We start from the raw sequence: 13645 nt of genomic DNA on the forward strand, positions 1-13645 counted from the left end.
CTGCCCGCCGCGACTCCTTAACCCTTTCGCCCACGCTCCGGGCCGTGATCCAGCCCCACGGCCACGGCTTCCAGCCACCGCCCCCGGCCCTTTGTGCAGGATCCCGGTGCTGCCCCGGGGGTCCGCGCTCTCCCCAGGCCCCGCCCCGGCGAACATCCGCGGCCGGAGGCGACTCGCAGCCAGCCCATCCTGCCCCGGCTCCCGCGGGACCCGCGTGGGCCGCAGCTCCCTCCTCGCTGGGGTGGGGGCTCCCCGGCGGTGGCCGTGACTGCCTCATCTCCCTCGGGGGGAGCGCGCCGGAGCCCCCGGTGCGGGGCCGCGCTCCCTTCGGCATCACCGCGGCGGCGGGGAGCGCATTCCCGCGGCCATGGCGGGAGCCGGGAACGCGCATTCCCGCCGGGCGCGGGGGCACCGGGCCGTTCCCGTGGGGACACCGGGCCGTTCCCGTGGGGACACCGGGCCGTTCCCGTGGGGACACCATGCGGCCTGTGCGCGGGCACGGGGCCTGCAGAGGGAGCCCGCAGTGCCGGGCGGATCCGTGGCTACCGCCCTGACCGGCCCCAGAGCCCCGGCGTGCGCCGGCAGCGGGGCTGGGCTGGGGGTGAGCACGATGGCGGGGCGGGGGGCTGAGGGCGAGCCCCGCGGTGGGGCGGCCGCAGCCGCCCGCGCCCCGCGCTGCAGCCCGCAGACAAAGCCGTGAGGCGGCAGGGCCGGCCACGCTGCCCGCTGTGCCGCACATCCGGGCGGGAGCGGCAGCAGCGGCCGGGATGCCATTTCCCCGCTCCTCTGCCGGAAGAGAAGGGCTGGATGGAGAAGGGCCCTTCCTGCGGGCGCTGGCCGTGGCACGGGCAGAGGTGACACAGCAGATGGGAAGTGCGTCTGAGGGCACCCTGCTCCTCCCTGAGCCACAACCGCACGGCTGCAGGTGGATCGCGGCGGGGCCCCGCTGGGACAGCGGGATGTGGACGTGCCTGGGGTGTGCAGAGCTGCCAGGGCTTCGCTGCCCAGGCACTGCAGCCCCTGCACACCACTGCCCCATCGGGATGTGCTGTGCCATGTGCCCATGGACCAAGGGCTCCCAGGGGGAAACCAGGCTGGGGCATGCCCTGATGGTGGCCCTGGCTCTCCCCGCACGGTCTAAGAGGGACACTTCTGCAGAAGGAGGGCAGCAGGTGACAGCCAGTGCCCAGGATACAGAGTTGTCCTGCTGGGAACAGCCCAAAACATCTCCCCAGGTGCTCACTGGGCCTCAGACACCAGGCTCTGGGAAGACACCAGGCGTTCCTGCTCTGCACACGCCCTGCCTGCCCCTGGGGGTGATAAATAAACCACCAGCTTTATTTTGGGAACGTGGCAGAAACGTGCGTGGCAGGTTGCTCCAATGAGAAAGGAGGAAACTTGGCTCTTGGGCCCTCTCCCGGGAGTGCCAGGCTGCGGCTACCCTGAGAGATGGACAATGTATTTCCCCCATTCAGGTGCAAACCAAGGGATTCAGGCACGCTGGGTGATGCCCCAGCTCTCTCAAGGTGGGAGAACTGTGTGGATACTGGAACTCAGTGCCAAGTTCATTCAGCACTGGGCCACAGCGTGGCCACAGCTCCCACATGTCACCATGGCACGTGGGCATGGAGGGCAAGGCCCTAAAATAGGTCATGTGCCACCAGCTGAGCCCTGGGCTGGGACCTCGAAGGCACAAACATGTCATGAGCTCCCTGGCGAGTCACCCCACCCTCCGTGGGTGTGCTGGAGTGGCACGAGCTGAGCATGGCAGTCTCTCTGTGGTTGCAGCACACCAGTGGGGTAACAGTGGGTCGGGGACCTTGGCGAGGCTCCTGAGGAGCAGATGCTGGGGGAAATGGTTGCTCCATCACCAGCCACAGACAGGGCAGAGCGAGTGCTTGGGCACGACCGCAGGGGCACCGGGAAGCCAGGTGCCTTCAGTGGGGCTGCCAAGGTGTGCGGGCAGAGGAGGCAGGTCCTCAGTGCCCCGCTGAGGTGCCAGCCCGCAGCCGCTCCACGACAGCGTTTCAGCGGGGAAACGCTGCGCCTGCGGGGCAGCGAGGCCTGGGCAGCGGGCGCTCCCCGCCTGGGTGTGCGGAGCGGCTGCTCCGGGGCCCGGCCCGGCGCGGGGAGCGCGGCGCCAGCACGGCCGGGGGCTCCCGCACGGCCGGGACGTGGAGAGGGAGGGGGGGAAACAAAGGGCAGCGGCGGGCGGGGGGCGGGGCCGGGAGCGGCGCCGAGCGCTGCACGGGGACCGGCGCCGCCCGGGTGCCCCGCCGGGGCGCAGGGCCCGGCCGACTCCATTTTGTTGGCGCTGCCGTTCGCAGGCCCGCGGCCTGCCCGGCGTGGGGTGGGGGGGAGCAGCGGCGGCGGGGGAGACACTGCGGGGCCGCCCCGTCCCGTCCCGCCCGGTGCCCCCTGCCTGCGGTGGAGGTGCGGGCGGCGGCGCCGAGGCCGCGGTGCGGGGTGGGGGGATGCGGGGAGCGGGCAGCGCTCAGCAGGGCCAGCGACCCCGGCGCCGGCCGTGCCGAGCCGAGCCGGGGTTGGCCGGGCCGCGGCCTGGGGCCTGTAATCCGGCGGTGGCGGAGCGGGGCCGGCGGAGCCCAGCGCGGCCCCCGGGTGCGGCTGCCATTTTGCGGTGCAGGCTGGGCTGACCCCATTGTGCTGTGCCCGCAGGTGGATGCCCGCCGCCCGGCATGGAGCAGGCCTGCGAAGTGAGCCGCCGCAGCTGCCTCGTCCCCTTCGGCACCTCGCTGTCGGCCGCCGAGCCCAAGGGCGGCCCCTTCGGCGAGGCCCGCGGCCCCGAGCCGCCCGCCATGCAGCTGGCGGCCGCCAAGCCCGGCTACGGCCAGGACCCGTCGTCCTGCTACATCCCGCTGCGCCGGCTGCAGGACTTGGCTTCCATGATCAACGCCGAGTACCTCGGCGGTGCCGCCGACGGCGCTGAGGCCCTGCCCGACCCCGGCTCGCCGGGCCCCTGCCTGCCCGCGGCGCAGGACCCTGCGGCCGAGGTGCCCCGCGGGGCCCGGGCCTTCCCCCTGCTCCTGCGGGACAGTGGAGAGGAGGCGCTGGAGGAGGAGGAGGAGGGCGCCGAGACTCCGGAGGAGGAGGAGGAGGACGACGACGACGACGACGACGACTACGACTACGAGGAAGAGGAGGAGGACGACGACGACGACGAGGAGGAGGCGGCGACAGAACCCGGCCCGCGGAGCCGCGGCCGCTCAGCTCCGCAGCGGGGCCCGGACAGCCGCCTGCAACCGGCCGAGTCCGTGCCGGACGGCGGCCCCGGGGAGCAGCCGGAGTCCTCGGCGGCCCTGCAACTCGTAAGCACCGTCGGGGCGCGGGCGGGGGGGCCGTGGCCGCTGCCATTTTGCGGTGCGGCAGGGCCGGGCCGCGCCGGCCGCGCTGCCTCCCTCGCCCCGGCACCCCGGAGGATGGGAGCCATCTTACCGAGCGAGGGGACCCTGCCGCGGCCAGCGCGGGCTGTCACCGCGCTCCCCGCGCACCTGTGTCCCGCCCGCGCTCCCCCCACCGCTTTTTCTCCCGTCAGGAATAAGAGGCATCATCCTTCTGCCCAGCGACTCGCTGCGGAGTTCGGTGGAGTTTTTCCCCCGTTGGAAGGGGGTTTTTTTGAGCGCAGTGCGGGTGATGGAGCGCTCCCATCTCCTGCCGCTCCGGCTGAACGCTGTCAGAGGCTCTTTGTCTGGCCAGGCCTGAGGTTGCCGAGCTGTGAGACCTTGGCGGTGGCCGGGGAGAGGCCGTGTCATGGCCTGACAGACCTCACGGGCAGCAACCCTCGCCTCTTATTCAGCCGGACTTTTTGTTTTGTTTTGTTTTAATTTCTCTCCACAATCAGAAATTCCTTTAATTATAATATAATTAATAAGAAACAGAACTGATGGAACTGTACTAGGAGTTCTGAAAGGAGATAGATGCATTTAGTAGTTTTTTTGTGTAATTTGCTTTTGAATCCAAGTATACAATATGTTTCTCAGTGTAACCTTTTATTTGCAGCCATATATGTATATTTCCTGCAGTTTTCGGTTGTTTTGGGTTTTTCTTGTATATTTCTTCAGTATGTTTTTCCACCTCAAGGTTCCCTGTTGGAGGATACTCTGGACTTAAAGTATTGATGCAGGGTTTGAAGATTAGCTCCTTTGATAGGACTAATACCGAAACCATCTTGCTCTCTAATTTCAGTAGAGCCGCTGACGCCGGACAGCTCGTGCTGGTGCGGGCAGTGCTCGGGAGGCAGGACTGTGTTCCTTTGGGAACACTCAGTGTTCCTGCTGCCTGCTCTGGGAGGTGGGGAGCCCTTGCCACAGAGTGCCCGTGCAAGGGGCCATTTCAGGAAGATGCTGACAGCAGCTTAATTTGTTTGTGGAACAGTTTATACTCTTCAGCGTTCCTTGGGAAGAATCCCTCGGTCTCTGGTGGTGAGAGGCTGCTGTGGGGCTGAGGTTTGTGCATCTCTTCAGCTTTGTTTTGCAGAGGAAAGCGGGGATCTCTCGCAGACATGTGCTCGGTGATGCAGTTGTGGGAGGGTCTCACTTTGTAAACAGAAGCTCGCAGAGGTACTTTCACAACAGTTGCCTTTACAACGTGCTCCACAGAACTGCAGCTGGTAGAGTGACAGAACCGGAGCCTGTTATTTGAATATGCAACGAGGGTTGACTTTTCAGTGAAACTGCCTTACCTGTGTGCTGTAGTTAGCCTTGCTCGGTTGTTCTGGTGACTTGAAAGCACAGCTGCATTAAAAAAATGCAAAGAAGAAAAGCATTTTTTAGGCAGCCTGGGGTCCTGCTTTCCCTAAGTCTTGCATTCTTTCTTCAGTGAGTAAATGCACGTTGTCTGAGTGGTCCTTCCTTTAGCCCCATTGCTTGTGGAATGGGAAAAGACAGGGCCAAGTGCCAAGTTACCTCAGAGGCAATTCAAATCTTTTAATGGTTGAACATGACATAGTAGCTGGAAATATCCAGGTTTGCTCTTCAGGTCATGTATTCATTTAGGCATTTAATGCCAATCTCATCTTTGTTTGGTAACTGGAATATTTTTTTTTTTTTGGGAACTTGCTAACACTTAAAAACCCACCCCAAAAAAAAAGCATCATGAATCCCTGGGAGTTCTGCACAGCTGGGCTACTCTTCACAGCTATCAGCTTTATGCTGCTTGCTGATGGGTCTCCTCCACCTTACAGCATGACTGTCTCAGAGCTTTTATTTTTGAAGCTCTTGGCTCTGAGTGTGCCACTGCTGCTCAAACTTCCTGTTTTGCCAAGAGGGAAGTGTGTGTGTGTGTATCTCCGATGTCTGTGTCTGCCCCTTGTAAGAATAGATGCTTACTTTGAAAAGGCAAATTTCTCAAATGTCAAGAGTGCTTGGAGCAGAAGGGCCAGAATTTGGTTTAGTCTTAAGTGAGATGCAAAGTCCAGCATTTAAGTAATGCCTCTAGGCAGGAGGGGTGGTGGCAGGTATTGTTTTGCATGGGGATTTGTTGATAGCTCTGGCACCCACTGCTCTCAGACATTTCCCCAAACAGGGGAGGTTGCTCAGGTACCATTCAGTTGTAAAGAGAGATGTGCATATTCGAACTAAAACTATTTTAAGTACCACCTTAATCTTCCCTTAAGGGTGTCTGAAGTCTCCAGCAGCTCCTGACAGATTTTGTGTTGTGGAGAAGGAAATTACAGCATCAGTTCTCGGGTCTTGTTGTCCAGAGGTGGTGATACAGTAGCTGCTGGCAGATGCTGGCTTGCTGCCTTGTGCACGTGTTGGGCTATGGCCATTTAAATTTAAATGGGAGGTTGTTCTTGGATATCTCTGTTATTTACCATCCCGATGTGAGTTTGTCTGTAGCACTCTCCTGGCATTTCCACCTTGCAGAGGCCCTGGGCAGCATTATGTGAGTCCAGGCTCCAGTGCTGGGCAGGGTGGGTACCACTGAAGGTCTGTGTGCCATGGATATTGCTTGAATTTAGATGCTGAGGAATTGGAGCAAGGTGGAGTTGTTTCTTGCAGAACTGTCATGTGGAAAATTTGCTCTTCTCATGTAACTTTTGATGCCTTCATACTTCAGTTTGTTGGCTTGTTTGTTTTTAGTTACTATGCATGAAGTATGTTTAAAAAATTTGATTTGCAGAGTTGAGTGTTCGAGGAAGCAGAGAGTTCTTGGGTTCAGGTACACCTGGGCCACTCCTGCTGTGTATACATTTTGCATTCTCAAGCTGTTTTCTCCATGGGACACTGATGGTTTCAGACATTAGGATGTGCAGAGGCTTGCATGAGGCTCAATGTTGCTTTTCATTATTACTTCCTTATTGTCCATTCCCACGATGCAGGAGTGTGATGTTCAGGTACTGACAGTGAGGAAGTGAGGTACAGGGAAATTTAGAGCCAGATGTTTTATCCCTAAGAATGGCTGCTTCCAGAGGCTGGGTGTGAGGAATGAGTGTGGCGTGTGTGTAAGGCTCCTGGAAGGTTTTTGCCTTACCAGAATCACACTGTTTGCACCGTGTTAGAAGTACTGGAGGCCAGCAGAGTCCTCTCTAGAATTAATCCATTATGACCTTGAGTTGTGTTCTGATCTGCAGCTGTGGGAGGGTACTTTCATTATAAAGTGTTGGTGTTGCCTGTGTGAGAGTTACTCCCATGCTTGGTCTATTAACTGACGTGTCTGGTGCCATTTCTCTCTCTGCTAAAAATAAAATGAAGGAACTAAAGCCACGTGATCCTCACTACTCCTGTAAACATTTCTGAAAGAATCTCCTACTCCGGACTGTTGATCTGAGGTGTAACTAACCATTGATAACATTATATCCCTGAGATCCAGTAGATGTGGCAGTGGTTTGTTTTAGCAGGGAACATAAATTTCCTTGGTCAGTTGACATCTTGCTGGTGAGGAGATGAATTCTGTTTGTCTGTCAGTGGTTCCTGGAAGCATTATCTCCTGCTCTGTGCATCTGGAGAGAACGGGGTCTTTGTGTGCTACTGTCCCCATGCCTCTGATCTGGCACACATCCCCCTTTGCCACTAGGATTTACACTGTTTGGAAGATGGTATTATTTCACAGAAAAGAGCCTGTGGCTGGATCTTGCCTTGCTGTGCAGCCTGGTGGCACCCACCAGGCCTTGTACGGAAGGGCATTCCTGTTTCAAATAGCTCTAAACTTACCTATAAAGGACTTTAGCCATGGTGAGTGCCCAGAAGAATGGGGATTTCCACCGTCAGGGCCCTGTCCTTGCCTGTGTTATTGCTTGACCATAAATTTTTAAGGTCCTTGGTGACTTCATGCTTTCACGGTGTGATGATGCTGCATTGCCTCTTGGTCGTGGTGGAGGTGTTGAGTGGGGGGTGTTAGGAGCTGTCATAGCAGGACCTGCAGTGTGTGAGGGTGTGAGAGCAGCTCATTCTGAGGGTTTTGAACAGTCTGTAGGATCCAGAGCTCTCCTGCACAGCAGGTTGGATCCTGGAAGTGTTTTATCATAGCATTTGGGCGAGATTGCCCTTCCTCTCCTTGTTTCATTGTATTTGTTTTCTGATTGCTGATTAGGTGTGAAATATCTGTTTGTGTACATTGCGTTACAGGAAATGACTTGGTTTCTCTAGAAAATACCTGGTGTGCTTGTGAAATTTGAATGACTGATGTGCCGTTCATGTTCTGAAGCTGAACTTGTCTGTTTGCAAATAGCAAAACCAGAGGTATTTTCTTTCAGATTGGGCAGTTTAGAAAGTGATGTTTTACTGGGTGTAACGACAGAAACCTCTGCGTGTGAAATTTGAATGACTGATGTCTTTGCCGTTCATGTTCTGAAGCTGAATTTGTCTGTTTGCAAATAACAAAACCAGAGGTATTTTCTTTCAGATTGGGCAGTTTAGAAAGTGATGTTTTACTGGGTGTAACGACAGAAACCTCTGTGTAATTTCTGCTTTCCAAATTTATAACTTACTTCTAAAACTTGAGCAGGAGAGAAGTTGTTCAAACAGTGTCCTGGTTAAGACACTGTTTGCAGTTTTACGTCTGGCAATAGGAGCAATTAAATTGGCTTTTGCAGGTGTTTTTTTGGGCTGGATGCTGCCTCTCAGACCCTGCTAAATGACCATACCTGCTGGTGATTTCTTTTGGAAGAGTATGTCTCCCACAACTTGAACCTTTTCTTCCTAATGAATCTTAGGTTGTTGAGGGTAGTGATTTAAGTTTAACTGTTACAACTCCTTCTCAAGCCTTGGTAAAATTAAAATCAATGATAGTGGCTCAGTTTGATGCTACAGCAGTAAACTTTGACTTCAGAGCAGCATATTCTGCATGAAGTCATGGATTTGTTCATTGCCTCTTGTAATATAGCAGCTTCTTGTTGTACCTTATTAGACCCTTGTTCCCAGAACTGGGGTTAAAGTGTGTGATATGCAACAATTATTGTGTTTTGTAAAAAAATTCCCCAAGTTAACTGAACAAATCTGTAGCTCACTCAGGAGGTGAACTCTAAATATGGTCAACGAGCTACTTGAGCCCCAAGAAAAAAGCAGTGTTCTCTAAGATATAATTGAGATGATTTTCAAAATATATTTGTAACTCAGAAATTGGTGTTATGGATGATGGTCAATTTTCAGTACAGTTGCTTGGAATATACTTCTGCTTTTCTTGCCTGTGACTGACAGCTTATGTATAGTTATTTTGATTGCTTTTCAATTATTTGCTCTGGCATTTAGAAAGGCAAAGAGAATAGAAACATCGGAAAGAGAAATCTGGCAGGCGGTTGTCCTAGGACTTAAAAAACTCAACAGTTTAGGTGAATGCCTCTTTTAATACCAAAAAACTGTTTTATTCTGTCTGCACAGAGTCATCTGGTGAAGAATGGTAGCACAAGGGAGTTTGTCATGGCTGCAGAGCTGTGCTTCCATGCTGAGGAAAACTGTGAGGTGGGAAGGTTGGAGCCCTGCTGGCTCAGTCCTGGGTAGGAGCACAGGCATTGCTTTGGCTGGTCTGAGTGGGTGCTCCTGACCCCAGTGCCAGGGAGAGGGGAAGATGCTGCCATGTGTTGGAGCAGGTGCCAGCTGAAGTGCTCTGTTCTTGTTATATTAGAAATCTGGTTCCAGTGTGGCTGCTCACAGTAGCTCTGCAGCAGTGATTAAATGTGTGACAGAGATAAAGATGGCCTGGGTGTGCATCCATCTCTTTTGTGTCCAAAAGCATTGATGGAGCCCCGAGGAATTTCAGCAGTGTGTCTTTCCTCTACTGAAGGATGGTAAAGCACTTGTTAAAATTGACATGCTGACTCTTTGTGGTTATCATTAAGATTTATCTCACACGATTCTTTGGAAAAATGGCAAAGAGAAGTTGGGAGAAAAGTCACCTTGTGTATCACTTCTTTCCCTCTCAAGGACAGGCTGGTCCTGGCTGGGTGCCTTCACTGCTGTCTCTAGCACAACCAGGGCAGAAGGGTTGTGCTAAGCTGTCCCAACTCATTGCCTGCACTGGTTGTAGGCTTGGCAGTGATGGAGCTGCACAATCCACAGGTGAATGAATGGCTTTTCCAGCAGCATTCCCTGCTGCCTCTGTGGGGCTGAGGTGCTGCTGGGGTTCTGGGTGAAGAGCAAGGCTGCAGGTGGAAGTGGCATCAGGCAGGGGAGTGTTTTGGGAGCGCTGTTGGTGCCTGAATCACAGGGAAAGGGCAGCACATCTCTAGTCCTGGAGTCTTCCCCTGTGTTTTCCTATCCTTCTCCTCATGGAGTAGGCCACTGGGGTAGGAAGGGTTGGCAAGAAAAGCTTTGAGTGAGTTCTTGGTAGGGAACTTCTTCTGTTGGTCACATGCAGTAATTGGGACAGCCTTGCATGCTGCTGGAGATAGCACATCCCACTGCTGGCTTTTCAGGAAAAAACAGCTTTACAGTAAAATAATTGTACAATCAAATAGCAGAATAATTTGTTTTAACCTTCAGACACTCATCAGAAATAATTCACTTGGGACTCCTTTTATATTTTCAGGCATTGACTTTTGCATGTGAGACACCAGAAGTGTTGAGTTGGGTGGAGCAATTCAAGTATTGCATCCAAGCCAGAGGATGGAATGCCTTTTGGTGTGGTATTCTTTAGGAAAAAGTGAACAGTGAATTTCCTGCCCAGTAGTATCTCAGCACACTGGAAACTGCCAGTTTCTTTTCCAGCTCCTGTATTGCCTGCAGTGCTGAGTGTGCAGGGAGGCTCTCACCCTCAGCCCTGCCTGAAGCTTCCACGTTCCACTTGTTTTGGAGGAGTGTGTTCATGACTTTTCCCTCCCATTCTTGGTGGAAAGATAGAAACCTGCTGTTGCCTCACCAGAAGGGTGAGGAGCAGAGTGTTTGTCACCCTTTTAATAGTTCCTCCCCTTGCCCTGATGTTAGTTTGTTGTTTGGTTTTCCCCATGCACCTGCTCAGACTTCCTACTGTTCCTGCTGTTCTGGCTAATGTGGTGACTGCCCACAGATTTCTAAATAACAGCAGTAAAACGAGTCAGGTTCTTCTTGATTCTAGTTGGCAGTCCTCTCACAGTATGTTCACAATGTTTAGGAAGCTGGATTCATCACAGAAAGGTTTGGAAGCCTCTTGGAAACGTAAGTTTGTAGTACCTGGTGCCTGAAGCATGAACCTTCCTCAGGTCATAGCTTTGAGTGTGGATATAAGAAGAAATAAAGAGAAATAAAAAATAAGCATAAGATAAATTTATTGCCCTCGTAGTGTTCAAAAATTCTGATTTAAATTTTAGTAGGAACTCAGAAAAAGCAGTCAAATTCAAACTTAATTTTATATGAATAGAAATTTTGTTTCTTTTGGAAAAATGGTAGTGTTGGGTAGGGGGACTTACATGCTGAATGCTTCCTCATTTTCAGGAGTTTATGGTTTTGTGTAAGAGGCATCTTTTTATTTGGACTAGCAAAGTGGGATTATCCCTTCCATTCCTGTGGGTAAATAAAAACTCCTGCAGAAAATGAGATTTGTAAGCCCCCCTTAAATGTTTGTTGCTTTTAAAGAATCCCATGGACTTAAATCCAAACAACATCAACAACCAAACCAAAGCAAGCAAAAAGCCAGTTAATTTTATTTAAATCAACCCAAACTCACACTTTATAGCTGTTGAGGTTCTAGTATGGTATTCACTCTTTGCACTGTACATGTTGTTCTCTAGTTCTGCTTCATTCTGGTTACAGCTTAAGCTGTAATGAATAGAACATACATATATAAATTAGAATAGCCAAGTTTCATTTTGCACAGTTTGAATGTGTTTTTCATTTCATGGATTTAGAAACTTCATGTCTGAAAAATGAGCGCTGTGTTTATCCCATGTTTTGTTTGTGAGCAATTTGATAATACATAGTGGAGCACCAAAGTAAGGGGACAAATCTGATGACCTGGTTTCAGTTTGTGGTTTTTTTGCTTGTTCTCTGACATAAGAAGATATTTGTGGGTAATTGTTCTTTGTGAGAATTTGCAAAGTTTTGGTAATGCTAGCAGTTCCTCGCTTGCTGAAACAATTAGTGCTGATTAAAAGAGCCAGATTTAAAGAGAATGTGGTTTATCATTTAAAATGTGTGCAGATAAGCAAGTGTGAGAGTCTGTCCTCTGCTTGAGGCTCCTGGAAGTGAAGTCTTCTGTGTTTTAGTAGATTTCTGTCCACTGGGGATGGGTGAGATCACACCCCTTGTCTCCCACTTCTTCCTCCTGCCTCCCTCAAACCTTGCTGTCAGGTGCATTTCTGGTAGCTGGGATGCTGAAGTGCCAAAGCTTTCTCTTCCACTGCTCTTCCATCTGATCCCTAAGGAAAACTGCCTCCACTGAGTGAAGCAGGGATGCTGTTACCCATTTATCTTGGAGAGTGAAACTTTGTGTTCTCTCGTCAGTACATTCGTTATTTAATATCTGTATGTGGATGACTCCTGAACTTGATGGAAATGCTTCTGGATGTAGGAATGACTCAAAGTAGTCCAATCTGCTCCCTTAATTTTAACCTTTCAGGGTGGTTCATATGTACATATGAACCCTGAAAAACTTCAGTACCCTGGAAGTTGTAGTAAAAGCTGGCCAAAGATAACAAATATCTGCAAGCATGTTGATAAGAGAAGTTTGGTCTCTGTCATAATCTCTGCTGTAATTTTTGCTAGTGAATATTTGATTACTGAGTATTTAACACTTCTGGATGATAATGATCCCAGATAAGTGGTGGTGTACTTTCTCAGACATGAATGTAGGTCAGACGTCTGTTTGCTTTTTGCTGCAGTGCTGAAAAGACTGGAGCAGTTGGGACGAAGAGCATGTCCCCAGGTCCCCAGCAGCCCAGGCTGCCCATGGGCTTCCAGCAGGCTTCTCCAGCTGCTCTGCTTGATTTGAAGCTTGCCATAAAGTGCCACTGTGATTATTACTCTGGTTTCTTCAGATATGCCATTGCGTGCCGTGGTGTGGGTGGGGGTTTTGTCCATATGGACTCCAGTTGGGCCTGCCCCTTTCCCTGTGCAGGGATTGGTTTCTCTAAGTTCTGTCCCAGGGTGTGCAGGGTCAGCATTGCAGCCTCTCTGTAAAGGCTTAATGCTCCTGTGCTTGGTAATGGTACTTTGTGTGGAGGAAATTTTGGGGATCTCTGCTTGCTTAGTTTCAAGTATTTCTTAAACTTGGGGTTTTTTCAATTGATTTGCTTTTGATTTCAGAAAATGTTCTTTAAAACATGAATCTTTGCTAATGAGAATTATTATTTCTGGCTTCCATCACAAGCAGTTACTAATTTTGCTTTGTTGCTGTTCTTAGTCTCCTCCTTTTTACCTTTCCATGCAGCATTCCCAAGCAAAGGTTATTTCCCAATTCCTCTCTTTCCTTCTCTGTGTCTATTCATTTCTCAGTGCACAAGCGTTGGGGCTGAGTGAAATAATGAACCATGGATCACTCAAACTTCTTTCCATTCTCCCTTCATTAAGAGCAGTACAGAGGTAGGAGCTGACCTTTTAACTGTCTGTCAGCAGCAGTCACTGGATGGGAATTGCATCCATTGCTGCCTCCTTTCTATGCCCAGAGTTAAAGGATCCCCTGGGACAGGAGTTGTATGGACAGCTCAGTGCTGAGGTTAAAACTGCTCTGCTTTGTCTTAAACTCTGCTAACTCAGTGAGGTTGTGCTGTAGCTGGAGGGAAGTTCCATCTCCTGAAGACTCTTGGGGCAGCTTTAGCAATGCCCTTCCAGGCTTGTTCTGGGAGTATTTTAATAGGAAGAGCTTGCTCCAGTTGCTGCCCCTCCTTTGTGAGGGCAGAGGGTGAATAACCTGTTCTGCTGAAATGGCAGGAGCTGGGAGTGGCCTGTCCTAGGCACAGGACACCCGTGACACCATCTGTGGGGTTGGTTGTGTTAGTGGATAGCTTCTTTATAGAATCACAGAATAGTGTGGGTTCAAAGGGGCCCTAAAGACAATGTAGTTCCAATGCCCTGCCATGGGCAGAGAACATTCTGTTAGATGAGATTGCTCAGAGTTCCATCCAACCTGACCTTGAACACTTCCAGGGATCCAGGGCCAGCCACAGCATCTCTGGGCTGCCTGTACCAGTCCTCACTACCTTCACAGGGAAGAATTTCTTCCTCACATTTTATCTAAACCTACTCACAGATTATGGCCATTCCCCCTTGTCCTGTCA

The 13645-nt window shown here is 51.8% G+C and overlaps 1 protein-coding gene across 4 annotated transcripts in view; it reads left to right on the forward strand.

Moving 5' to 3' along the window:
- Positions 1-2262: 2262 nt before the first annotated feature.
- The window catches only part of NSD1 (nuclear receptor binding SET domain protein 1), a 60837-nt gene continuing 49454 nt past the window's right edge, over positions 2263-13645 (forward strand). For 3 of the 4 annotated variants that reach the window (XM_039701297.1, XM_039701298.1, XM_039701299.1), the window contains exon 1: positions 2493-3326. In XM_039701297.1, coding sequence (XP_039557231.1) covers positions 2697-3326 — 630 coding nt within the window. In that variant the 5' untranslated portion in view covers positions 2493-2696. Of the gene's footprint in view, positions 2434-2492; positions 3327-13645 lie in introns of those variants that run through there. The other variant, XM_039701296.1, reaches the window with a different exon arrangement.

Source organism: Passer montanus, unplaced genomic scaffold, assembly GCF_014805655.1.
Source record: "Passer montanus isolate IOZ18808 unplaced genomic scaffold, ASM1480565v1 scaffold15, whole genome shotgun sequence".
NCBI classification, from domain to species: domain Eukaryota; kingdom Metazoa; phylum Chordata; class Aves; order Passeriformes; family Passeridae; genus Passer; species Passer montanus.